Source organism: Monopterus albus, unplaced genomic scaffold (genome assembly GCF_001952655.1).
Source record: "Monopterus albus unplaced genomic scaffold, M_albus_1.0 scaffold14.1, whole genome shotgun sequence".
NCBI lineage: Eukaryota > Metazoa > Chordata > Actinopteri > Synbranchiformes > Synbranchidae > Monopterus > Monopterus albus.
In genome coordinates, this window is record NW_018127894.1 from 372,092 (window position 1) to 399,466 (window position 27,375).

General features: G+C 41.6%; 2 protein-coding genes across 12 annotated transcripts in view; both read right to left on the minus strand.

Annotated features, from left to right (window-relative positions):
• zzz3 (zinc finger, ZZ-type containing 3) overlaps positions 1 to 9,086 on the minus strand; it is a 17,575-nt gene extending 8,489 nt beyond the window's left edge. The window contains exons 1-3 of one of the 8 annotated variants that reach the window (XM_020591590.1): positions 8,863 to 9,086; positions 3,241 to 3,482; positions 1,598 to 3,204 (exon numbers count right to left, since the gene is read on the minus strand). In XM_020591590.1, the coding sequence (XP_020447246.1) occupies positions 1,598 to 3,204; positions 3,241 to 3,417 (1,784 nt within the window). In that variant the 5' untranslated portion in view covers positions 3,418 to 3,482; positions 8,863 to 9,086. Of the gene's footprint in view, positions 1 to 1,597; positions 3,483 to 7,777; positions 7,966 to 8,174; positions 8,271 to 8,302; positions 8,517 to 8,544; positions 8,641 to 8,862 lie in introns of those variants that run through there. The other 7 variants (XM_020591589.1, XM_020591583.1, XM_020591587.1 and 4 more) reach the window with 7 other exon arrangements.
• A 109-nt stretch (positions 9,087 to 9,195) lies between these two features.
• Positions 9,196 to 27,375, minus strand: part of usp33 (ubiquitin specific peptidase 33) — a 20,640-nt gene continuing 2,460 nt past the window's right edge. Inside the window, exons 2-24 of one of the 4 annotated variants that reach the window (XM_020591594.1) lie at positions 26,057 to 26,155; positions 25,819 to 25,872; positions 25,611 to 25,673; positions 22,333 to 22,482; positions 21,865 to 21,973; positions 20,369 to 20,438; positions 18,871 to 18,984; positions 18,594 to 18,672; positions 16,912 to 17,356; positions 16,631 to 16,771; positions 16,373 to 16,485; positions 15,892 to 16,064; positions 15,717 to 15,787; positions 15,602 to 15,635; positions 15,445 to 15,490; positions 15,153 to 15,333; positions 14,876 to 15,002; positions 14,539 to 14,708; positions 13,060 to 13,141; positions 12,828 to 12,936; positions 11,234 to 11,336; positions 10,504 to 10,572; positions 9,196 to 10,353 (exon numbers count right to left, since the gene is read on the minus strand). In XM_020591594.1, the coding sequence (XP_020447250.1) occupies positions 10,196 to 10,353; positions 10,504 to 10,572; positions 11,234 to 11,336; positions 12,828 to 12,936; positions 13,060 to 13,141; positions 14,539 to 14,708; positions 14,876 to 15,002; positions 15,153 to 15,333; positions 15,445 to 15,490; positions 15,602 to 15,635; positions 15,717 to 15,787; positions 15,892 to 16,064; positions 16,373 to 16,485; positions 16,631 to 16,771; positions 16,912 to 17,356; positions 18,594 to 18,672; positions 18,871 to 18,984; positions 20,369 to 20,438; positions 21,865 to 21,973; positions 22,333 to 22,482; positions 25,611 to 25,673; positions 25,819 to 25,872; positions 26,057 to 26,140 (2,745 nt within the window). In that variant the 5' untranslated portion in view covers positions 26,141 to 26,155 and the 3' untranslated portion in view covers positions 9,196 to 10,195. Of the gene's footprint in view, positions 10,354 to 10,503; positions 10,573 to 11,233; positions 11,337 to 12,827; positions 12,937 to 13,059; positions 13,142 to 14,538; positions 14,709 to 14,875; positions 15,003 to 15,152; positions 15,334 to 15,444; positions 15,491 to 15,601; positions 15,636 to 15,716; positions 15,788 to 15,891; positions 16,065 to 16,372; positions 16,489 to 16,630; positions 16,772 to 16,911; positions 17,357 to 18,593; positions 18,673 to 18,870; positions 18,985 to 20,368; positions 20,439 to 21,864; positions 21,974 to 22,332; positions 22,483 to 25,610; positions 25,674 to 25,818; positions 25,873 to 26,056; positions 26,167 to 27,375 lie in introns of all 4 variants that reach the window. The other 3 variants (XM_020591593.1, XM_020591591.1, XM_020591595.1) reach the window with 3 other exon arrangements.

Below are 27,375 nucleotides of genomic sequence, written 5' to 3' on the forward strand. Positions count from 1 at the left end.
CATTCCCACTTCCTCAGATGGACAGATGACCTGTGCATTTATTTGTTTCAAAGAAATGAGCTGGTTTTGGATTTTATTCTCAGCACACTGGACTCCCTCCAGGTGTCAAGTCTGGTGTTCCATTCCCACCTACTGGGCCCCAGGTCCACTTACAAACACTGGTGCCAAATGAAAAAGCAGACAGGACAGTAGTTTTGTTTTGCTAATAATGAAGGATTGAAGAAAATGACATAGAGGCAGAGGTTACTTTGTCAAATCCACAAAACTGATGATGCAAATAAAGATATTTTGTACAGACATCATGTCAGTGTCAGCAACCCCAAAATGCCTAGTCAAGCTTCCCTAAAATGACTCTTCACTGCATTGATCTGAGCCTTCAAAAATCTCCTTACTCAGCACAACCAAACCTTGGCAAGTCACAGAAAATGTGATCGAAATACACTGCAATACGAGAGCAGTGAAAAATTATTCTAAAGACAATATCCAAATTGGAAACACTAGACAATTCTGATGTCAGAGACGAAAGGAATTCAGCTGATGTCTCCACCCCCAAAAGCCCTCCGAAGTTGCATCATGAAGCTGACCTGCCACAGAGCAGTTAGAGCCTGACTGAACACAGCATGAGATCTGTCCACCAGCATTAACAACCCATCATGCATGACAACTGACATCTAAACAAACGATCAAAGCCCTACACCGAGAATTCCTGCTCTTCTCAAACAACTCACGATACTGAGAAAAGACACAACAGAAGCAATCAGAACAGTAATTTTAACATCCATTCTCCACCGACATTGGAAATCTGACAACTGGCAGCTAACTCACACAGTCGCAACACCAGATTGAAGGTGGAAATTAAATGCTGAAACATGTAAAACCTAAATAAGACAGGAGCTATAGTTAGATGCACACAAATATTCACATAAGGAATGAGAAAAGACTCGGAAATAACTGAAATAATTAAACACTCTGTATATGTGTTGGTGGTGCAAAAACCCAGATACACTTGTATCCTAATTCAGTGCTCCTTTATGTTTGTGTCTGGAAGTGTGCACTGACTGGCCACACACTAAAAAAACCTACATGAAGCCAGCATCACGACTTATTATGAAATAAACAGCAGCCCTCTAAGTGATTTCCAGGATCTCTTCATCAGCTATAAACAATCATGCCATTTGGAAGATAAATCTGAGGGGTTGTAATATAATTAACAAAATAATGGTCTGCTGCTCAAATTGATTCTTCGTTTCCTGACTTTTCTCTAATCTTTGCTTATTTCTTCATTTTACCAATTCAACGATTTTAGGTTTAGAGGAGAAAACTCACTGACATATCCTGATTAATTTCAAGGGGTTACAAGACAAAAAAGGTTGACAAACATTGATGTACATGGATGTTTTGAACACAATAATATGGCGTAAACACTGGACTATGACTAAACTGAAAAATATTTAAGGTTTTAGAACACTGAACATTCCATATCAGATACTCTTCAAACTCAGACTAGAATCAGCAATAATCACAGGATTTAGTAATCAACATGTGAGTGCTGCATCAACAAAAGATGAGGAAACAGGAGAATCCCTGGGGAGCTCACACATACTCTTTGTTGTGTTTAAGAGCCAGGTGGTCGGACTCAAAGTAATACACGTCTGGCTCCTCCTCTTCATCTTCCTCCTCCTCCTCCTCAGCAGCCTGGCACTGTGCAAGCGCCTCTCTGCTCTCAGCCTCTTTGCCATCCACCAGCCCACTGACCTCACCACCTGCACTGTCTCCAGGATCCACAAAAACCGGATCCTCATTGGAGGGGCCAACAGAGTCTGAGGGGGCAGGTTCTTCCACCATGGGGCAGTCTTCCTCCAGCCCAACCATCACCTCCCCCTCTTCCCTTAAGGGACCATTGTCTCTAGGAGGAGAGCTGGGTTTGGAGGAGGAGGCTTTGCTACCAGTCGGAGCCCTCCTGGGTGAAGTCCGTAGGGTGTATCTGTGTTCGTAGAGCTCTGTGAAAGAGGGGGGCGTGCTGGATATTGAGGGATTGCACCCTGGCTCTGTGGGGGATGGGGTTGTTACTAGTGGGGGTGTAGTTTCTCCTGAGTTACTGCTGTTGATTAGACTACTGGGTGTGGTGGAGGAGGTGGAGGCAACGGCTTCCTGCACTGGTGTTAGCGGATGGCCGTTGGTATCACTTTCGCTCTCGGTCACCTGTTCTTCATGGGCCAGACACAAGGGGCCCCCCACCACATCAACCTCCATCTCCTCCACCCCCTGCTCCTTGGCAACTATCAACTCAGGGACAGGATCCTCTGGAGCAGCCTCAAGTGCTGGTGCTGGTGCAGATGAGGCAGGTGATTCCCCTGAGCCAGAGCCCTCCATCTGCCCAGTGACAGAGTTTCTACAAGGCACAGGAGGGTCAGGGGATGAGGGATCCCCTGTCTGGCTACCGTTTAGCAGCGACGGGCAGTTGGTGGCAGAGGTGGGATTTACACTAAGCTCTTCACTGAGGGTGCTAGGTTCCTCTGCCTTATTCTTTCTGAGTCCATTAGAGGTCAAGTGAGCATTTGAGGGCTGAGATGCCCCATCACACGCCATATGACCATCCTCTGCCTTCACCCCCCTCGGCTCACCTTCCTCTTTACTGATGACAGGTGAGGCAGGAGCTATGTTAGCAGAGTTCTGGTTGGGAAATTCTTCACAACTGTTGTCCCCGCTAGGCTCTGGGACAGAGACTGGACTTCTAGGTTTAAAAGGCTCAAGGTCCTCCTCATGTCCCTGAGACTCTCCAGAGCGGGAGCACCGCTTGGTCCTTTTGACTTGAGGAGAGGCATCCCGCGCCCCTTTCCCTCTATCACAGTTCTCAGACTTCTCGGGGCTGATGTCTTTTTCTAAACAGGACACGCCCCGCTTCCTGGAGCTGGTCCATTGCTCCGGCTCAGCTGGAAAAACATTTGAGTCAGTTACCTTTCCCTGCAACAAACTCTGTCGCTGATCATCCTGTTGAGTGCCCTGCATCGCATGCTGTATTGTATCATGTTGAGCATCGTGCTTTGACTCCCGCTTAACATCTTGCTTTGACTCTTGCTTGACCTCCTGCTTTGACTCCTGTTTCGCGTCCTGCTTGGCGTCCTGCTTCGAGTCTGGCTTCGAGTCCTGCTTGGCGTCCTGCTTGGCGTCCTGCTTCGACTCCTGCTTCGACTCCTGCTTCGACTCCTGCTTCGACTCCTGCTTCGACTCCTGCTTGGCGTCCTGCTTCGTTTCCTGCTTCTTCTTGGGCGAGCGAGCCCTAGGTAGCAGAGACACTGAAGTCTCCTCCGGCTGGGCGATGCTGCGGTTCCTGAGGGTTCGGCCACAAAAGTTTTCATCCAATCCATTGAGCCCCACTGATGACCTTGTGACACGCGAGGAACGAGACGCGGCCATACTACGGCGGGTGCCTACAGTCTCCTCATCCTGGTGCTCTCTCCTCTGCAGCAGAACATGGGCACCTGCAACACAAACAGATACATGCTCTTTATTAAGGTGCTGTGATGACTTAACACTGCAAATCTTCACAGACCAATGGTTACACCCCAACACTAATATTGCAGTGGTTATAGGTTTGCTTGATTTCACTTTCCAGCAAAGCTAAAAAAAAAGAAGAATGCATCAACACTACCCTGGAGTGGTTCAAACAAAAGCAAGCCACCAAAAGGTCTTTTTTAAATACTACTCGGGTCATTTCTCAGCTCACACCACAGGGGTATTGATTTCTCTTGTCACTGTAGCTAAGCAACACCTTCTGTCACAGGCAAAACGAAATGTCTTATCCCAGGTCTGTAGAAAGGACATAAATTTACAAGGTGGGAGATCAAAGCAGGAAACAATAAGGTCAGATCTCCCATTTAGCCTAAATGACCAATCATACAGTCTCTTTCAACATTTCACAAATGGCACAGCTTTGAGGCTCCTCTGTGTGTACGTGATAACTCGAGATAAGGGTGACTACAGCGCAGTGAGCATTTTTATATAAAAGAAAAAAAACTGACTATACATGCAAGTGATCATACAAAATGTGTGCATGTTTCAGTGAGAGTATATTTATTTCCTCCCTGCAGACATTACTGCTTTTTCTGTCACACTGAGAATAAATATGGCTTACTGGTTGAATGATTTCTGACACAGAAGCTACACTGTAATTCTCACATCCAATTCAGCAGAGATAACACTGCAGATGTACATTTGTCATCACACACAGCAGGCTGTTTATCTCCTTCTAACAGGTGGGCCAGAACCAACAGGCTGCAATCCTTCCACAACTTATCAGAACATACAAAAATTGAAAAGCTCTGACAAGAATCCTACACAAGGCTTACAGGCTTAAAGTGTGGAGGCTTAGGACATAACTATTAACTTTCTGACACAGTTTAAGGAACAACAAAGCCTCCCAAAAATCTCTGTGTGTTGCTGAGGTATCCTACAGATGAAGTACAATGTGCATAAGAAGAAAACCCTGTGAAAAATGATAGCATCCAAAAGCTACTAACACTAGTCAATCATGCATTTCTTATTCTGAGTAATCAATTTCACAGGTAATGGCACCATGCACTAATATTTTAGATGTAGTCTACAATATGGCATCAGTGATAAACTCAATATATCATGTAAACACCTTTATCAGGTTCTTACTCATATTAAGGACGTAATTAAGACAACATAACTTGATTAATAGAGGCGGGTTACTCCCCAGCATATATACTGTATATGTACCAGTACATATGCAGCCATCCTATTCTGGTTTCTCTCAGTATTTCGATTCTGCACACAGCATAAGTGATGGAGTGGACCACATGTCATTGTGTTAAAAAACAAACAGTATATATATATTATATAAAACACCACCATGGAAAACTAAACACACAATAGCAAAGTAGATTTCATATTACAAATAATAATCCAAGCACCAGAGCTTACATTGAAGTTTGAAACTCAGCATGAAGAACATTTAAAACTAAATTTTTGTGGCCATCTGCAACTGTTAACCTTGTTAATTCCCTAATCATTTATTAATCTTAACATCAGTGTACAGTAATTAGTAATCACTATTCTGTGAACATGTAAACAAACAGTTAATGATTTTTTTTTATTTACAGTGGGTGTATACAAAAATAATTCCTGTCCTTGGCGAGAACACATGCATATGTTGCCTAATTCCCAAGAACATTTCCAATCAGCACACACAAGAAACTTGTCACTAGATCATGGTTCCAACTAGTAAATCTAACAACAGATAATAATAGATACAGGATGTGTTGAAGGTGATATCAAAGTGACATTCAGGAGATGATCTCAGTGGGTGTTGTTTGCGGAACATGGGACATAGTCACAGTCTCTCATTGTGGAAGAGAGAAATTACTGCATCAATTAACAAGGAATTCTGTGGGACGACCTCTGTCAAAACTGATTTAAAAGCTCCTTGTTGCCTTTCCTGGGACAAGCCCTCCCTTCTCCTACACTGTGCTAACACAGCAACATCAAAGCCAGAAGCTACTCTAGCTACAAATACATTTTGATAAATATTCCTTCAGGGAGCTTAACAGAATAGTCAACTGGAAGAAGCACTATCACAAGCACATATTACTCACACTCCGCTAAAGACTTCAGCTGAGAAAGCTAATGCGATTTGTCCATGTATTAAAACAGAGACAGAAAGAGAGACAAACACAATAGGGGTAGCAGAGGGATGGTTACTCAGCACTCACTCTTAGACTCAATATGACAAAATGAATTAAGCTGGCTCATCAGACATGATCTCAAAAACAACAAAACTAATCACTACTTCCAAATTATCAGGGTTACAGCTGAGCTCACTAACTACATTAAATATTTGCTTACACTTCCTTGTCCCAATAATTAATTTTGTTGCACAGCTAGCCAGGCCTCAATTAATAAATATAAATGTAATGCACCATTCATATGCCTGCTGGAAACATCAGACTAAGTTTATTACCCATGAAATATCATAAAAGCAAGCTGTGATGTGTGGCTACCCTAGTATGTCCACACAGTCAGTAAAGTGTGTAAAAGCATCCATTACTCTTGTTTCAGGTTTACTTCCAGCATTTTCCTCCAAAACTAAGCTTTTCTGTTGATTTTGTGCAGGTAACAGCTCGATTACAAAATTGGATCCCATCGCTGCAGCACAGCAGCTTCAGATAGACTGCTGTTATCATGTTGTTTATGGGCTGCAATTAAATCACTAATTCACTTTCATTCAGTTACCTGATAGAAAAAAATTATAAAAGAGAAGTATATCGTGAATTCGACTGCATTACTACTTGGTATAGGTGGCCATAGAGAACAAGAGGACATTGAACAGGGGCTCAAATTAATTACAGCTCTGACAGAGGTGTAATGACTCAATGTGTGGTATATCTTGCTTTTTCTAGTCCACACTGTTACCAAATTGGTACGCAAGAAGGTTTGTGGAGGGTCATTCACTGGGCGTGTGTTAAGAGATAAACTACGCATTGCCTGGAAATCGAAAGAGAGCAGGTGGTGACAGGAGGGGGCAGTGTGCTTTATATTAGAGCAAGTCAGCATTAAAATCTCACTGGTGACCAATTCTGCAGATATCTGGCTCATCTGAAACAAGCCTTCAAACAAATTCCTTAGATGACAAAGGTCTGAATCGATGTGGAGTGTGTAGTGAACTCAAACGATTTAGGCATTGTAGAGGTCCCAGTAAACCCCACAGATGCTGATTTACCATTTTGCAATAGTTTGGGCAAGTTTATTACAATCTTAACACAGTATACTGCCATGTATAGCCACTGATCCTGACAAGGTTGGAAAATATAAACTTTTGCTCACAAGCTGCAGTTTAACCATACATCTTTAAACTGTCACAGACAAAATATGTTATTAGTCATTGCAGATACATAGACAGGATCTACAGATGAGTGACAAATTAAAAGAAAACGGTCTTGGTAAGGTATTGGGCCACTAAAACAGCTTCAAAGTGCCTTGGCATTATTTCTACACATCTCTGAACTCTACTGGAGGGACGAACACCATTCTTACAAAAGCTATTCCCTTATGGTGTTTTGATGATGGCGGTGGAGACTGACAGGTCAGTCCAAAATTTCCCATAGCTGTTCAACTGGGTTGAGATCTGGTGACTGCAAAGACCATGGCATATGAGTCATATAATTTTTATACTCATCAAAATATTCAATGACCCCCTTGTGCCCTATGGATGGGGGCACTGTCATCCTGGAAGAGACCATTCCCATCAGAGCAGATAATTTAAACATAAGGTGATCACTCAGAACAACTCTGTAATGATTTACAGACCATTCACTGTAATGAAACAAGTGGACCTAAACCATGCCAGCATCTGCTTTCAGTATGTTTTTCCTCCACACTCATTTATTCAGGTTTTCTCATCAATGTCTGTATGTGTGACAGTAATCTCAAACTAATCACTTCCTGTTGTTCTCTGGAGCGCGTTTGGTTGTCAAGTTATGTAAAACACGTGGTTTTACGACATTACTATAGTCGTGTCAGGCCAGGACTCACATGAGTCATTTGCCTCCAAAAAGAAAACATTGATTTCATTTAAATTAAGGCTGTAAACTCGAGATACACGCAAGTAAACATACTCCTCCCAAGCAAATGTTAGGGCTATTATTGGCAAACCAGCTAGGCTAACTCAGTTTAGGGTGAGAAATCTGTTTTTATCATAAACAAACAAGCTTTGTACTATTTTTACCATCCTGTTTGTCTGTTAATTCGTGCTGACCTGTAGTTCAATACTTCCACGGGGCCCCCTAGCAACAACAAAAAAAAATCCACGAAGTGGTGTTGGTATACATGCCGATGAGAATCGCTCAAATCCCAACATCCCAGCTAATCAGCTGCCGCAAGCTCAGTACCGATAAAGTTGGAGGCACGAGGATGCTGTGACTAGCTAAACTAAACAGCAGTGCGGCTGCACGTGCAGCCGGTTAAGATAACATTAGTTTACAGCAGATCAGCGCTGAAGTTTGCCGTTTAACTCCAGGCATACGTTTAGGCTAAACAACCAGTTTGATCATAAAGCTGGCGAACAAGCTAAACGTTAGCCTGGATCAACTTACAAGCAAGCGTTACTTGACCTAGCTTGCTGCTAGCGGGCTAACATTAGCAAACTAACTTACCGTTAGCTCTCAAATGTAAAATATTAACACTTGTCGCACCAAATTGCAGACTGTTGCACCTGTGAATATCAAATGTTATCTTACACGGTTCCTATGGAACCCAACGTACAAGTACACTTCTGTCTCACCATGCCAATTTTCTTTTGCTCCTGTTAATGACTAGTTAGCCAAGTTCGCTAACGTTACCTCCGCTATTTCATCTCAGCTAGTTTTCCCGTTACCCACATCGTGCAGAAAAGAAATCGTAGCGATTTCAGATGCAGCCCCCCTGGTAACGTTACTAAAATCGGATACATGTTAGCTAGCTCGACAACTGATACAGACGTCAAGCCCACCAGCAATACATTATATAGAAGGGGGGGATCGTTACCAACATTGTGTTTCGCCGAGGTTTACATTTCAACTGCGGCGTACAAACAGAAGTAGCATGGTTAGCAATCAGCCAACAAAACGGCAACGGGTAACCAGTTAGCAGCTAAGGCTAACAACAGCAGCCCAATATTAGCTAGCCAAGCTAGCTGATTGTTCGGCGCATAACTTTGCCGATGTATTTGTGTACTGCCAACAATGCCGGTCATAGACATTTTTGGTGGGATAATAAGCTGAAGTTTTGTCATTTGCTGTACTAAAATTATCGAATTGGAGGTCCACTTCTAAATAGCTTTTATAGCTCAAGAATTACACATACCTCACTTCCGTAAATTTGCTGCACATTCGGCCGCAGCCATGTTTTCACTCCAGTCAACTAGTCGGGTGTGTGAGCCGATTCAACGGCGCTCGCCAAAATGCAACACTATACTGTACATTTTTGCAAATGGCAAGAGTGCAAACGGCCACTGTCCTGGTCAGCTCGGCTAATTAATGATGGTTTACTGACACTTTTATGACGAACAATACACAGTATAGTTGACTTTTCTAGCTAAAAATCTACCCATTGTTTGCGACTAATAACCACCTAACAGAAATCAGCGAAGCGAGACAAAATCAAGGAGACCACAATGTTCAACATGTTTTATCAAGTTTTAATAGTGTCAGCCAGCAAAAATCAGGTCTTACTCATGTGACATCCATATGCAAGAACATACAGTACAGCATTGTTTACCCTCTATCAGCCAACACACTAAGCAACATTATCCCCATACACAAAAATAATGCCTCTAATTAGACTGCTGCTGCTGATTGTATAATATGCTTTCCGTAGCTGTACTATTTAGTGACAATAGAGCCAAATCCAGAGTGTTATTTGCGTGCACATTTTATGAGCAACTTTGCATTAACATGCAGTTACAAGAGATGTTAAACTGGGCCTGAGTGTTAAAGCATGCATTTTTAACAGACTATGCTTGTGTGTAATTTCTACAAAAATCTTCTGACATCATGTTAAATCTCTCCCTTCTGTGATAAATAACCAAGTGCTGAATCTTGACCAACATACCATCAATACTTGTACATTCAAATACAAACCAGACATTTGTGTGAGCATGCCAATTTGTATGTCTACAGAAACACAGACACAAAATTAATTCCTGAGGATACTCAGTAATTAGTCCCTTCATTACCAGGTGATTTCTATCACTTTAAGTGTCACATTTTGCTCTCTTAACCATTCATCGGACAATATTCTCTTACAAGAGGAAAAATATGTGATATATCTACAGCAAGATGAATTTTGATTCATCAGTATCAGAAACACAAAACACATGGACAAACAATGTGTGCTCATTTGGTCAAGAAGAAAATGGCATTCAGTGGAATTTTTAGCTGCACATACTTTAAATGCTTGGCTCTTAAAACAACCTGACATGAATACTACAGTGCTAATAGAAATTTAAATGCTCTTTATACAGATTTGTACAACATGACAAACCTTCTCAAACATGTTAATTCCAGATCTCAAAGGCTGTCATGGAGCAGTACAGATGAGGTCCTTTGCTTCAATGCTTTTGAAATAAAAGTCAAGTGCAAAATAAAAGGTTTTTCATTTCTTAAATGTTTTCTATCGTTTGCTGTTGACTGCTTGATTAAACAGAGCGCGTCTCCACCTCAATCTTTTCCTCTGAGTGGGACGATTCTGCTTCCTGGTGGCTGATGCTTGGCCGAACTGTCACCAGTGGGCCGCCGCCATAAATGGAGTGGAGGAAGTTCCATGTCTCTTCAGAGATCTGCCCTGAGTCGGCTCCTGCGAGGTCAGTGCAAGCGCACACACACACACTGGAATATTACAAATGACTACACAGCATAAGGTAATACTACAATCCACAGAGGCTTCGCGCTACATTAAAAATACTATGTTTCTACAGCATAAAATAAAAGAAACAAAGGTTAGTACCTTGTTTAAGTGTTAAATGGCCGTTCTTGTTTGTTGCAATCTTGGAATTATCAATGGGTCCGGGTGGATCTTAACAAAGAAGAAAGAATTTGTTGTCATATATAGCATTAAAATGCATTCCTGTTTTTTCCACAAATATACTGTATTTTCAATGATTGTTTCAAACAGGAGTGATGCTAAAATGTCAAGTGTTTTTGTCACACTATGAAAAGGAATTTCTGCAATGCTTGCTACACAAAGAAAACAAATATTAGAGGAGCAGAAGTCAGAGAAAAAAGGCCGCTTGCAGACGTGACACATGTAAGCTGTCATAAATAGAAATGACAACACAAAGCAAGGGAAGAACAAATGAGAACAAGTGGAACAAAGATGAAATACATTTTGATGCTTCGCTTTGCTGTAGCAGGAGGGAAATTTGACTTGGGAGACCAAAGCAAACTCTTTGAAGCTAAATCAAGAGGAGAAATTGGAGTTTCTATTCAACATGTATGGCTTTTGGTAAAAACAGGATGTCCCATAGAAAACAGTTTATCTGCCATATTCCCCTATCTGGAAAAAATATAGGCCTGATATATGTCATTTGTTTGGAGAAATTTACATCAAACCTTGTCACAGTAGCTTTTATAGAATAAAACAATAACCAGGCATCAGATTTGTGACTGTCAAGTGGGAAACATTCAGACATTTAAACAGGGTTGGGGGTGAAAAGACAAGACTTCCGTTCAATTACCATTGTCTTTTCCTTTGACAAAACCCTCCCACTCACGAAACCACTGCATGCTGATGCAGTATATGGCCACTGGAGACTCCTCCTCCTGGAACGCCTTGTTAAGCTACAGAGGGAAGAGAGGGAGAGGAAATGGGGGAGGAGTGAGCAGTAGAGACAAGGGGGAGGAGAAAGGGTATAAAGGGACGAGGAGGAGAAACAGGAGAGATAGGGGAGACAAATAAGTGGGGATGAAAGGATTGAGAGGAGAGATGATGAAGAAACCTCATCAATTCTCTGTGGTAATTATTCCAATTAGAAGACTGTCTGAACACCACACTGCACCAATGTCATCTTTCTTAGAAAGGACACAATCCCTGTTCTTCTGCTTAGCTTACTGAAGCTCTTTCTTTCACTCACACACACACACACACACACACACACACACAACATTATTTCTCCTTCTGAGCAGCCATTGTGTGAGTGGGCAGACTGAGTAGGCAATAACAGCTGCATCTGTCCCAATGCATTAATGATAAGGCTTTCATCAGGCTCACACCTCTCATCTCCTGCCAGGTGAAGAGCCCCAACACATGCATCCTATCAACTGGTTATAGACTAGAACACGTGTCAAACTCAAGGCCCGTGGGCCACATCCGGCCCGGCGTACAATTACATCCGGCCCGCGAGATCATTTTATACATCTTTTTTTTTTTTTATAGCCCGGCGATATGAAGTGGCGGTAACACACAAACTACAAATCCCATAATGCAGCGCAACAGCTGCCTTACCCAACGATAGGCTACCTGCGATCATTCCCGCGTCAATTACGTCAGATCAATCAAGCGTCTGTTGATGTATACAACCCTAATTTCAAGTCAAAGCTAGCCCCTAACAATGGCCAAGAGAAAAGTTAATTCTGAAAACAGAGCCTTTCAAAACTAGTGGGAGGCTGAGTATATGTTTACTGACATTGCTGGTAAACCTGTGTGTCTTATTTGTGGAGCTAATGTGGCTGTAATTAAGGAATATAACCTAAAACGGCACTACGAGACAAAACATGAGGACAAGCTGAAAAACGTCAATGCAGAGCAGAAGCTACAGAAGGTCAAGGAGTTGAAGAGGAATCTGACATCACAGCAGACGTTTTCACCAAAGTGAAATCACACAGTGAAGCTGCTGTGAAAGCAATTTTTATTGCGGCATGATGAAAGCGTGCGACGTCTTGTGTCCAGACAAAAAGCAGGTGTTTGCAAATGTAAGCCTTAGCAGAAATACGGCTGCTGATTTTAAGTTCAAGTTTATTTATTTTGGAGTAATATTGTATCCCGTCTGTTTCGATTCATATTTATGTTCAAAAAACATTTGGGTTTTAGTCTTCAATAAATTCTTATCCTGTTCGGCCCGCGACCTAAAGTGTGCTTTGAGTTTTGGCCCCCTGTGCGATTGAGTTTGACACCCCTGGACTAGAGAATAGGTCTATACACACCTATGAGCCCTGGCTGCACACAGACTCACTGATGCATAACATACATATCAATGTTCACTCTACCTAGCTGAAGCTCTGTCTTCTCACTGCTCATGGTTTTGCTGGTCAACATCTGGTTAAAACGCTTACCCGGACAAACATGTCGAGCTCTGATTTGCACCGTTTCTCCAGTTTTTCTATCTCAGTCTGGCACGTGTGGCAAACATACAGGTGGTTGACAGCTGGTCCCCCTCCGTACCTGCAGGGAGCAGTTCAAATCAACTATATTTGGAACTATACATTTTGAAAATGAACTCTCAGAGAAGTGAACATATTTAAAGCCTCCAGTCAACCCCTAAGTTACTGTATTTACTGGATGTACCTGCTGTAAAGGTGATCCCACACGTTCTGGGGCAGCATTATCACCAGGTCATCAATGAGTGTTGCTTTGTTAGGTGGCACACCTGATGAAACAGCGAAACATCCATCAAACACGAACAGTGACATTTAAAAGGTAATGGCTGTGTGTAGAGATGGCCTCTAAAAATCTCTCAAATGGCATAATCTTAGAAGGAACAGTCACTCTTATCTCAATATCTCAGTGTACTGCCTTTAATGGCTTTGGAGGAAGCTTTCACAATCGGAGAAAATAAGCCTGATGATGTCAGACTTATCTCAACTTGGACCTGAATATTTAAAAGAGGGCCTGCAGTACAAACTGGAAGTGTGGGTTTGAAAGGGGTTGACATTTAGCAGGCAGGAAGGATCTAATGAAAGGCACTATCAGGTACCATTATCGAAAGTGGAGGATCCAGTGTTTTTATTGGAGCTTAACAGATACTAAGCACTAAACGTGTGGATATTTTTGGCATCTGCAGCTTCAATCTTGATCACACTGTTTATTCTAAAACCACTAAAATGCCCTTGTAAGGGATCAAGCTCTCTAATTAAAAACCTAAACAATTTAGGACTTTAATTCCTAAAATTTGCAGTTCAAAGGTCAAATTGTCTCCTTGAACTAAAATTACCAAGTGAGAAAGATATGGGTGGTGGTATTCTTTCCCCAGACCTAACATTTACAATATTCCACTTAAAATATTAAGGTTGTTCTTTATGTATATTTACAGTATTCTGCTAAATATGTGAGATCTTGAATTCATAAGAAACAAAGTGTCTGGCAGTAGGGCCCAGCAGACACTTCAAAGCAGCAAAGTGATGTTTAAATGTGTTTACCCTCTATCAACCAACACACCCCTGGCTATGAACAGCAAAGTGGAAAAAAAGCGGTGGTACTTTTTAATTTGCAAGGTAAATAAAACTGACCGCACTGCTGCAAAACAATTATGGTTTCACTACACTTGTATTATCTCTGCTTATGTACTTCAGTAGCCTTGTACTATGTGGTAGTTACTACAAACCATCATACAGGCGATTATTTACCCATTAAACACATTCTCTGCTGACACTAAAGCCTAACAGATTTATCATGCGTTTACATAATTTTCAATTTCATAATTTTCAGCATCCCCTGAGTAGAGGGTGGAAATAGAAAAGAGCTTGTCTGGCAAAAACCCGTTTAGAATCCTCCCCTCTTTGCTGCTAAAAGGGGAAAGAAGGTATCATCTGCACCAAGAAAAGCAAAACCCCCTTTTGAAGTCTGCTATGTTGTGAAGGGAATACTCTGCAGTCTTTGTCAGAACCAAAAACCCCTGGCCAAGATGAAAGTGAAAGCTGCCTTTAGAGAGGGCACAGCACATTTCTTCCACTGACGGTTGGATACAGGTCAAGAAATAGGATCCGTGCTCGGAGACAAATTGACCTCTATGTGGTTTCAGTGAGAAAACGATGTGGTCATACATACCCCCATGTGAACACAGGAAGTCATCATTGGAAATAGGCCCCGGCTCGGCAAAAGTCTTGAACTTGTTATGCCACTGGCGAGAGATATAGAACTGCAGAAGGCTGGGCTCCATTATGTTGAATAACCCTGTCACTCTCCTCCGTTCTTTCACTGCGTCCTCATTGCTCTTTCTGTGACAGCAACAGACAACAGATTAAACACTACTGCTACCGAGTAACCAAAATAAAATCTAAGTTATGAATATTAAAGCAGCACAGTGAATCTTAAAATGTCACAGGGATAAACACATTCTTATTGTATTCATGGTTAAGTATTGATCCCTGGTGTGATGGCTTACTTATAGAACAGCACGTAAGCTTCTGCATTCTGGACACAGGATTCAGACACCTCTGTCACACTTTGGTCATCAAATTCATACCACAGATTGTTCACATCGTTCCTGCAGTAGGCTATGTAGTGGCCACCTGGGATCAAATGTGGGAATGAGTTAAAGCAGAATTCATGAACCTAACAAGTACATGTGAAATTTTCCCACAAGCTAATAAATGCAGGGTGCTCCTATGTGCCAACTGATGACAGATGCACCCAGAAGGGGAGAGGCTGTGCCCACTCACTGCTGGCAGTGCCGTGGTGACAGATGACTGACAGCAGGTCGTAGTTGGTGGTCTGGGCGGAGCTGTCTTTGGCCAGAAAAGGCTGCAGGTCCAGGCCCTTGAGCGGAAAGGAGACGTGTGTGCTTATCTTGGTAGAGAACATTAGTTCATGTCTGAAGCGCTTCAAGTGGACACACAGGATCTGCAGCAAAGGAATACACAGGGATTTTATTTTAGACACCATGTGTGTGAAGACACAGGGAAAAAGAATTTGATTTCTTCATGATATTAGGTACTAGAGTTGTCTGTATACCTCTGGCAAACTTTGCATTTTGCAAAATTTGACTCCGTTGCGTAATCTAAGAGGAAAAAAGACAAGCAGTCATTACGTTTCTATTTGTCTTCTGTTTTTAATTCATGTGAAATGTTTTGCCTATTATTCATCAAAGGAACAAAAATGAGACACTTACTTCTTGCATTTTTCACAGCTGTACATGTTGTCTCCTAGAAAATAACAAACCCTGTTACTGAGACATCAATCTTAGTGTTTGTGTTAGTAGAACACATTCACATCGACTTCCTTACCCTTTAGTTCATCTCTGGCAAAGAAAGCTGCAAGGCAATCTTGTAAAGTAACCACAGGACCCCAGAACCAGCTGAATACAGAAACAGACACAGCACATAAAAAAAAGAAGTAAACAGCTTCTAATGCATGATGTAAAGTGTAAATAAATATAATGTTCATATGATACACACACACCTCTTGATGTATTCCATGACAAAGGCAATCCAACCCTGTGGTGCATAAACCTCCCCACAGGATCCTGCCTTTACCAGGGAGGTCTGGTGGGTGGAGGAGTGGAGCTTGGCCAGATCCTCTTTCCCCGGGATGGGCAATGAGATATCCTGGAAGTTCTCCAGGGTCACAGACACCTGATAAGACACCAAACACACACACACACACATAGTACAGATTCATCTTAGGAGAGCTATGGACAAATTGCCGCATTTCTATAAGATCTCCTCATGGTATAAGGATATGTCACTTTGTAATGGAATATTATTGTCATTATACAATTATCATAGTATGTGATATGAAACTGTCAACAAATTAATCAACAGTGTATAAGAAAATCGGGATCAACCAACAAAGCTTACTGTCCATTTTTTCGGACTTTTGGGATGGCTGGATGTCCCCTCTCCCTACTACAGCAGCCCTATTATCTTTATGAAGAACTAACCCGATCACAGGTGAGGCACTGAACAGAACTGACAATGGTCCCATCAAACACATCTGAGATGACACTGCGGTATTTCTTCTGCCGTTTGTTCTTTGGTGGAGAGAATGTGGTCACTGCTGTGGAAAAGCAGAAGAATATGGGACTAGTGCTTTACAGGATGTCAGCAAAGGCAGATAAAGGATACACCTGCCCTATTAAAAACCCTGACTTTCTAAGGGTTCAATCTAGATATGACTTTATGTGATTACACAGAAGTACCTTTCTTGTGTGCAGGGTTTAGGCTGGGCCAGCCAGAGGTAGCTTTGGGTGGGCTGCTGGACATTTTAGGAATGTGTCCCTCCATGAGAACTGGACTCTGCGACCTTGTGGTGTTGGGTATTTGGATTCCTGGGAAGGAATCTAGAGGAAAGCAGGCCAAACAGTATACTTTCAAAACCATAAGTTTGACGCTGAATAAAAAAGGCAGATACACAATCAAACCACAGAAAAAATAAATATGTTAGGGAATGTGAGACAACATGACTCTTCTTTGTAAGTACCTGATGTTCGGTTCTGAACCTTGATGGCTCCCTGGCTGCTGATAATGGGTGTGGTCTCAGTGGTGGTGTCGACATCTTTGTCTATGTCTGCTCCACAGCTTCCACCCATAACACCATGAACTCCTGAGCGATAAAGATCATTAATCATGTTCTTCTCCTTCTGCCACTCCCTGTTTGCCTGTATCTCATCTTGCTCAGGAATCAGCATCCCGGCCTCGTTGGTGTTGTCCGCGAGCATGTTCCCACTCTGCACCTCGTTATCGGCCCGGTCAATGCTACTGCCCGACTCACATGACTGGAAGTCATTGTCTGACTGGCTGTGGTTGTCCTCCATGTGGCTGTCGTCCACTGTGATACCGCTGGACTGGTCGTAGGGTTCGGGCAGAGGCTCCTTCAGCTCCTCGTGAAGTTGATCCATCAAGCAGCGCAGAAACTCCTGGGAGTCCTGGAGATTGCAAAAAGATTCATTTTCGTCTAAATGTCAGTTGAGGTAGCACATTAGTTCCATCTGGAGTTTTTTTGCAGTCATTTTTGGTCACAGTAAAAATAGGTAATTTCCTATCCCTAAATAAGAGCTAGCACCACACTCACTAAATATAATCAGATTTGACAGACACAGCAAAGCTTTTTACAAATTCCAAACAACAACTGCTTCACCTCCTTGTTTATCCTAATTCTGTCCCACAAAATCTGAAACCAAATACTCATGAATGTGTAATCAAACTTAATGAACCCCAGACATCCAATCTCCCTCTCAGGCCTGATGAACTCTCCAGACCAGGACCTGGAATGTTAACTGCATTTGTAGCAATGCTAATCCAAGGCTGCATAGCCCAGTGTGGCGTGACAAATGAATATTCCTCAGCTAACTCCTCCGAATAGACACTGGCAAGACGAGAGGAAACAGGCTCTTTTATCGTTTCACCATTCAGGTCTTACTTACAGACACTGGACAAAGAACTGCTTCAACAAAATGTCTTTTGAAATCCTTTGTATCTGTAACACATACATCATTTCTTTCAAGCCCCGGTGGGAATCAAATGAATAAATTTACCTTTAGGTTTAATGTGAGCATATGTGTGTGTGAGAGTCTGTAGCTCTGAGTTAGTAACTGCAAGGCAGAGGACTCAGTTTATCTGGCCATGTGATTTGAGCTGGAGCTAATGTCATTTTGTTGTAAAGGAATGAGCACAAAGGGACATGGAGTGGAAGAGAAAAGGGAGAAACTGTGTAAGATCTGGGACGACTTTATAGTCTGAGCTTCAGACGCCATAATATCGCCAGCTCAGCACAAATTCAGAAAGAGATTCCCAGCAAAGAGAAAAGGACATTTTTGTGTTGCATGTTAGACCTATTAGATCACAGTATCATCATCCAATGCATTATGCACACATTTCTGAGCACATTTTGAGACACCCAAACATCAGAACAAACTGCACAGTATAATCAATACAAACCTCATTTTGTGATTCACACTCCTGTTTAGAGACAAAAGCAAAAGGCCCACTCGCTCGTATCAGAACGAATGATTACATTTCAATATATCATTGAAATTTAGCTGCAAACAGCAGTTAAGAGTCTTCTACCATCTCAAATGTGCTCATGTTTTATGCATATACTAAATATGCATATGTATACTTACAGTAAATTGCATATTTATTTCACCATCTGGAATGACTCACCTGCTGAGAATATCCTCTGAACATAGGGTTTATGGCTTTGATCCCCTGGAACAAGTTGGTGGGGACCACATAGGACGGTCTGCAATGTGAGGAGACACATGATGTCGAGTGAAAATTTAACACTATGTTATATATTTAACACTTTTAATATGACCCCATCACTCTCTGAACATCACATTTGGCTGGCCATTAAACTCTATAGTCAACTATAACTTGCTGATAACACGTATGCTTTTAAGAACTGAAGAGCCAAACAACAACTGTGAAAAACACCTACCTGTTCTTGTGCCACAGGTCTGACACTAGTTTCTGGTAGCTTTTGCAGAGAGCAGGCTTCTTGTCCGTCCTCACCAGGCCACCGCATTCAATAAAGAACTGCGTCAAAGGCGGACTGCGGTGAAAAGAGGAATAAGTGTATCAGATGTAGGCACCAAACAAGCTTTTACTGAGTATCTGCCCATTAACATACGAGTTATTCTTTGATTATTATTACCAAAAAGCTTCCACTGAGCTCGCACAACCCCACATACTGTACAATACATTCCACAGCGAGTCGAGGAGAACCAGATATAATTCAAAGCAGTACAAGATAACATTATATTATTGTAATCTCTTATGTTTGAAAATGGCTGTTTTTGATACCTTATGATCTACAAATCATTTAGGTTTAGTATGTTTTTGCTATTATATTCACAGAGGTCACACAAAGCAGAAAATGATAAATAGCAAAGGAGATCCTCAGAGGTTTTAGTGCAGCATTTCTACATAATGCAGTCTTCTGCCTGTATTTTGACTCATTAAATTCACAAGAGTGAGATCACAAGTTCCCAAAGGTACTGGCTCATGCAAGAAAGCAGGTGAAAAGAAAAACATCTGAGGGGATTTTATTTGATGGATATAGTGGACGGGAATTTGCAAGAAAGAAACAAACTACAGGATGAATAAGGCATGGAGTGTTCCCTTCCCTTGGGGAGAGAGAAGTCCTTCAAACTGAATAATGACCTGACAGAAAGTGAAAGAAGCAGCACTCACACAAACAGACATCAAAGGAAAGTTGCAGAGAAGCTCCCTCCTTCTGCAGCTGTGCAACTCACTTCCTCCTGTTTTTGGGATGCGATTTAGATTGCAAATTCTGACCCACATTTGTTCCTCATTTTGAATTGTGCCCAGGCTAGTCATCGTCAGTTTAATAAAAAAAAATGTACCAGCCCCGGGGTAGATAAAGTAGGAGTTAAAAAGTAATAACAAAGACTAGGGCTCTGCTGCAGAGACCTAATTTTAGTAACCACACCAGCAATCACATCACAATCATAAAGAATGAATCAAAAGGATTGGCAATTCAATAAACAATAAAAAAAAGTGCGGCAGACTGGGAAAGAAACCGTAAAAGAAGACATAAAAAGTGGAAAATGAGCAGGAAAGGAGGAGAAGAAGGGGCAGACGAGATGGGGAAAGAGGCGGTGTTCATTAGTAACAAGACCCTACAGGGATCTACAAATGGCCATTTCTGCCCTCTCAAATGGTGCACTGCAGCATTTTTCACTCAGCCGTCACTCTCCCAAATGAGCACAGCCCTGCCTGTTTCTCACAGTCAAGAAGAAGGCAGGCAGGCAGTGAATACAACAGCAAATGGCTACTGAAAAGAAGTGAAAGAAGTGTGTTTAGTGTGAGTACTGAGTGGGAAGTAAGATGGGAAAAAAAAACCAAGCAGCAAAAAGGCAGAGTCAAAGAGGTGAGGCACGTAGAAGGCAGGTAAACAGGGGGCAAGGTCTCACCAGTTGGACAGGGCCTGGAGGGCAGCGTTCATGTAGCAAGTGTTGCCGATGTTCTTTAGCCCTGTCAGGCCTGGGGGGAGACACAACACATCAGGGAAATTAAAACAAGCCACTCATCAAACATGTAAATTCTGATGGCAGCCAGAAAACCTATAAACTGTTGAGAACACCCATTCCACTTCTAAATTAAGATTTTACAGTGGCTAGCTGCTGTATTTAAAATCAGCTAGTATAGTATGATAATAGATTTTGTCACTGCAACTATATGTTCTTTCCTCTTGTTTTTTTTCCTTACTTCTTTGTGGGGTATAATCATGCTCTAAGTTTTCAAACCACAGCCGCCATCATGCTTTGGTGGATGTAAACAGGAAGTATACTGTAACGTTGCCATGGAATCTTGATATTTTGAAAAACACTTGAACCTTCTGTTTTCAATTCTCGATCACTTGAGGCGTGATGGTTTGAAATCTCCCATCTTATACGAGCACCTACTCTGCAGCAGACATTGGTCTTATGAAGCTTAATTATTCTGCCTGTTGATCATATGATCTGTATTTGTGACAAAAATAACCAAAGCAGCGAGCGGTGCCAAAAGCCTGAGCTCCACCACATAAGGTTTAACATAACATATGCCATTTGGTGGAGCCTGTGTGTCTCACAGCACTGAGTGGAAACATTATTTGCTTCAGTGGCTCCAATGAGACTGAAGCACTTTGAATATAAGAGTGAGCTACACAGAAGTGACTGAGACCAGCTCAGGGGTGTCAGCCATTATCAGCAGCTGCATGACAAAGCTGTATCAGTAATAGCTGAATGTCTTTGTGATGATGTTTTACATGTTTGCTGTGGTCATTGTGATGTGCTCAAGTATAAGCTTTAGCAGACGTCTTGAGGCAGGGTGAGGCAACACGTCAGTCGCTCTACATCAGCCTTAGTACCATGAAGTGTTCTTTATGTGTCAGGGTCTTTAAAACCACTCACCATGACACACAAATTTACTGCTCCTATTAATTCCAATCATAACCTTCGCTTTGAACTAAACCAATTGCTGATCACTGAGCTTCTGTGTTTGAGTTCATTTTTTTCATACTTGAATTAAGAGGTAATAAAATTTAATTAAATTTTTATCACTTCACTGACTTCAAATGCATATGATTTTAATTATTAAAATGATAACACAGGCAAGAACAATGTGTCTACTGCAGCAGCTCTGACAAAATTAAAAGTTTGTATAACTACATTTATATAGCCTTCATTAGAGACATTCAATATTATCTCTAATGACGGATGTAGCTTTTTGGTTGAGTGCCTACCAGTGTAATTGTAATATGTGAGAGGACTGTATCAAAATGATTGTAGCTGTCATATTTCTGTCAGCATCAGGAGTCACATCGCTTGTATGATATCATTTTGACCGAATTAACTTCCGTCAATCAACTAATTATTTGTGTCAATCATGTTGTGCTGTGATGAATCCTTCATCTGTGTGAGCGGACCTCTTGCACGCAGATCATCCTCCTCCTCTGTTTCCATGTCCAGGTCTTCACAGGCTCCATTAGGGGGCACTCTCAGAGAGGTGGGGCTCCCAGGGGCCCTGCTGTTATCCTGGAACAATGGCACAGCACACACAGACCTCATTAGGAAACACTTATCTAGTAATTGAATGACCATTCAATCTGAATTACAGTTCAAACTGTAACTTAGGATGGAATTTAACATCTGTCAGTACAGCAGAAGAATACATGGTTATGTAGCTAAGTGATTATGCAGTAAACATGCCAATCAACCAGCCCGTTCAGACAACACAGACATGCATCATAATGTATATAACTTATATTCAACATCACGTTTTGCATTTTGGTTTTCATCATCAAACCTGTTTTATGATTCAGCAAATCAAACAGCAGTAGCTTTAAGACATAAAGATAAGCCTGACGACAGACAGAGGGGAGTCTGGCTCTTACCTGACCAGCTTTCTCCACAGATGGGAGAGCTGTGCTGGTGGCGTGGGACAAGTGAGGACCTAGTTTACGCTCCAGGAAAACCTCCTTGCCGCAGGCGTAGCACCACACTCGGAGCGTGGTCAGGTTCACTGTCAGGTTGTGTCGTGTCTCCTGCACACAAAGATAAACATTTGATGAACAGAAATATAAACAGACTGTATATACAAAGTAAAACAAAAACAAAAAGATGAAAATGTTAATATTTATCCAAGAACTATTACAGCTCTGATTTTAGATACATTTGCCTCCAACAACAGTGCAACTAAATCTTTATAATCACTATCAATCTACCAATAGTTTTCTCAACTGACCACATGGTACACAATGTCAGACAGTGGTGAAAAATGCCATCAGAATTTGTTTGTAATGTTTAACCAGCAGTCCAAAACCCAAAGATTTTGTTTATTATAATACACGGCAAATAAAAGCAGCAAACATCACAGGTGAAAAGTAGGAACTTGTGCTTGAAAAACAAAAAAAAAAACAAAACAAAATTAATTTTCTGCCAACTGACTACTCAGTAAAATAATAAGTCAGCTTTACAAGGTAATGAAAGAATCCCCGATTATTAGCTAAGTGAAACCAACTCAGTTTTGGTTTTTTTACTTTCTATTTAAAAAGTAGTTTCTCAAGAAGCTGAAATTCAACATAAGCACCCACTTCCTGTTTTTAACTTGTTTACTTGTGGGTAAACAAAATAAACCTCTCTCTTTCAAAAAAAAGGAGCTCCAGTATTCAATCTTAATTTACAGATTTCTGAACTGTGAACATAAATACGCTGTCATCAGTGTGAAGCTCCCGTAAGTGTCTCGGGTTACAGATGGAGGTACAGCAGAGGCAGCAGGGAAACATGGCAGTTGTTCTGCTGACCCACTGCTGCTGTGACAGACCAGCAGCCTGGCAGGTCGACAGCAGGCTGAACGTGAGCTCATCTGACAGGCAGACTCTGCATTATTCATCAGGACTGCGTTCGCCTTGGCCTGGCAGGGCAGAGGGGACACTCCAGACTGAGCATGGCAATAAAACGTCCCCATTTAAATTATTTATCAAGGGGAGTATGCCAGGTAGGGCATGAATAACAGGCTGCATTTATGGGTCTTACAGGATGTTTCAAGAGTGTCCACATAATGTTTCACATTACAATCAACAATATTGTAGCTTTTCTAATGATACTTTATGGCAATTAATTTCAGGTGCAATGTGAAATGCTCAACAGTATACCTCAAAAAACATTATAATCATGTGGGCACATCCTTAGTGCCACTTCTACACATACTCACACACAGAATAACACTTAACAAGAGAAGAACCTTCAGTAAAACCTGTCTGATCATGTCAGCACCTCATTTTTTGGCTAAAATAAACACTGCAAAACATTTATGTTATTGCAGCACCAGCCCAGATTCAACATCTGCTTCAGTGTGTGAGCTGATAAAGAAGCAGGTTGGGCCTGGTTTTTGTCTGCAAAATAAGAACAGACCACTGCTCCCCTCTAGCCCTCAGCAGACGAGACATCACTGACCAAAATCAAATAAGGACAACAAACACCAACGGCCAATGTTCTTCTCAGGATGATTCTGTCAGTGGATTTTCACGAATGTATGTAAACCTGCTCAACACGTCTTTAACAAATCTGTTATTTTAAGAGAAGCACTAACAGCAGGAGGGCCATTGTTAGGTTGTGGTAACTTTATAATCCTTTATCTGCAATCTGAAGAAGGGCTTCTAAAATTCACTGCTGGTTAAACTTCTGAGATTGGCTGCCCTAGCTGTAACTTTTAGTGCCACACTAGTCACTCTTATTTACTCATAATATGTATGTTCACATGTTGAATCGCAGTGGAACTCATTCCTGGACACTGCTGCATCTGATCTGATCCAAAACCAGTTTTTCTGCATTGCATAGTCAAGACATTAAATTGTTTCCCTCCCCTCAGGGCTTTCAAAGCACTAGATAAGCATGGTCTCCATTCTTACATTTAGGAATGTACAAAGCACAACAAGTGCCAGGTTTGCAGAGGCAGATGTCCCAGATAAATGAAACTAATCAAACTGATTGGTGATATTGTTTAAAATCTGTCTGCTAATATTACAGTTCTATATCAGCACTCTCTGTATCTGATATCCGTCATATCTGGGTTGAGAGCTGTACTTCTGAGGAGGTTTGCACTTTAACAACCTCTTGAAAGTGGTTTGAGCAGCTATGCAGAGACTAATAGGCAGAGCAAATGACATGTTTGCTTTTGTATTCCTTTCTCTCCTCCTAACCCCACTTGGCCCCAAGGTGCTGGAAGAAAAGCCTTTGTCAACATTCAGAACACTGTGGCTACAAAGCAGCCCAGGGCGGCAGGCCCTATAACCATGGAAGTGACAGTACTAGTGAATCTCCCCCACTTGCCACAAGAATGACAGTTAATAATGGATGATCCACTGCTGAAATTGCACTAAATGTGGAGAGGTAGGCAGACAGAGCTGGCTAGATGGTTTTTAACAATGTGTGTACTTCAAAAGTTGAAAGCTGCATATGCAGGCTCTTGATCGTGGAGAGAACACTCTAGAGGCAGTTTTGTTCCAGGTCATGGTTCCTGGGATCGGGGGCTGATCTAGAAATTTTTTTGGATGGGGTAGACAGGCTGGGGCACAGACTCAGAGAGGGGTGGCTCATTTTGAATAGATGTATAAAGTAAACAGAACCCCTAGTTCTATGAAATAAGAAACTGTACATTATTAAGAATCAGATTGTTTACTTTGTGTAAGCTCTGGCTGTGCTCCTTATTAACTCCCAGCTGGGGACACTGCTGCTGCACAGTGCCCCAGGCCTCCAGAGACAAATCATGCACACAACAACACAATCAGATAAATGAATGCAAATATCATGCTGCATGCATGATATAAAAAAATAAATATAATTTGACCAATATCAAATATAAAGCATCAGAAAAGTGTTAGGTGTACTTAGGGCAATAATTTGACATTGCTTTTAATTTTTCATTCATTAACACTGACAAGCATCACATTTTGACTCTGGCAGGGGCGGCACCAGAGTAGGAAGTGGTATTCCTGACCTGAACAACCAGCTGTCCCTCATTTGACACCTCCACTCTTTTGGGTACATCTATTTTCAATTCACAGTCAAGACTTCTTCCCTTGCAGTCACATTCCTTCCTCTCTCTCTTTTCCATGCATTACGTATCTTTTCCCAGCTGAAAGACAAATCAGTAAGGTCTGAGAGCTCTCACCTGCGAGTGGACAGTGCTGTGGTCAGCGTGAGATTCTCCACAGCCTACATAAGAACAGCCATTCTAGAGCAAAACGAACACAGGGTATAGACACAAAGGTGTTATTAAAACACAAATTACACATTCAAGGCAAGAGTTAATGCCAAGAGGTAGTATTTCAAACTATACAATCAACTTTTTATTTTTTTGAAGGCAAGCATCGTCTTACCTCCAAACACGCCCACAAATTTGGTCCTCCAACTTTACAGTCTTGGCACTGTCCCTAGAAAAATATAAAACAATTAGGTTAGAGTCTCAGGTCGAGTCAAGATGAAAATATATGAGACAGTAGCAAAAACTAACATTTGGCTTTGAATTCAAACATGGTGAAGCTATTAAAACATTATTATAAGAGAGGTAAATTGTGGGTAGAGCAGTGGACAGGGTAAAGAGGGGGGTTCACTTACATGGGATTTCTGAATCAGTTCCTCCTTGGTGATTTCCCCTACACAGTCCAGGTGGGGGCAGTCACAGCTGGTCACCGGTGGCATCGCTCACCCACAAGCCTGAGACAGAGCTGCATTCAATAAACAACTTGCATCTTACATCAGATGACTTCTTCTTCAGTCAAAACAACATGTAATAATTGGTACAGTGACAGATGATACTGTATATCACAAGAACAGCAAACAGTCAGGCCTGAGTCACGATGTGGAGTGCCACAGCAAAGTGTCTGAACACCTTTATATAAGACAATTAAGTGTTTGATTTTTAAATAATCTGCAAAAAAAAAAAAAAAAATCTAAAAATGTTTTCACTTCTTCATTATGAGTTATTGAGTGTAAAATGATATGAAAAATATCAATGTTCATCTAAAATTAAATCTACAGCACAGTCAAGTGTACATAAAGTGAAGAGGTCAAAGCCACGAGTTTGTCCGTGCCTGCACCACTGACATGCAACTATCACACCCCGGCTGTCAACAACTCATCGGCATTGTATGAAAAGTGAAGCCATAAATGATTTTAGTGTTGACAAGTAGAAATCTGCAGTGATTAAAAGCTGCTAATTAATAAAGCTCAAGCAGTGACTGCACAAACACGTCTGTCTCCATTTAACAAGGATGGCCTACTCTGAGAGGAGCTTTGCAAATGTGCACAAACATGGCTGAAGTGCATAATTCTTATCACTGACCACAGCATTGAAATAGCTGATAGCTCTACTGAAGTGGGAAACACTAGGTGTCTTTACATACCTACTTGCACCCCAGTTGTGCATAAGCATAAATTTTATTGCCAAGTATTATCAAAAATACAAGGAATGCCCAATGGCACCCGATGCGCACAACTATGCAAAAACTGAATAAAAACCAAAACCACAAGTAAAAATAACAAAGACAAAAATGTACACACATACACATATACAAATTAAAAGGGCTACTGTAGCTAATGTACATCTGCGTTTTGTGTATGTAAACATACCCTGGTTTCAGGAACCTGAATAAGCCTTCTCCTGGGTTTGACAAACCCACATATGCAAACTGTGGAACCCCAACAGAAACTGCAAAACTGTAGCATAAAACTATTTTAACCAAGTTCCACATCATTGTTTACCCAGAGTCCCAGGGGTCTGCAGGTGCATCTTCAACTAAAGTTACACAGCAGTTATTCAGTTATACAAGAAATCATGAAGAGAGGCAATGTATTCACATTCTGTTTCTATTAAAATGGAGAAGGTGAATCCAGCAGAGTGGTGATGCTGGTATGGATTCTAGGTTTACTTCTAT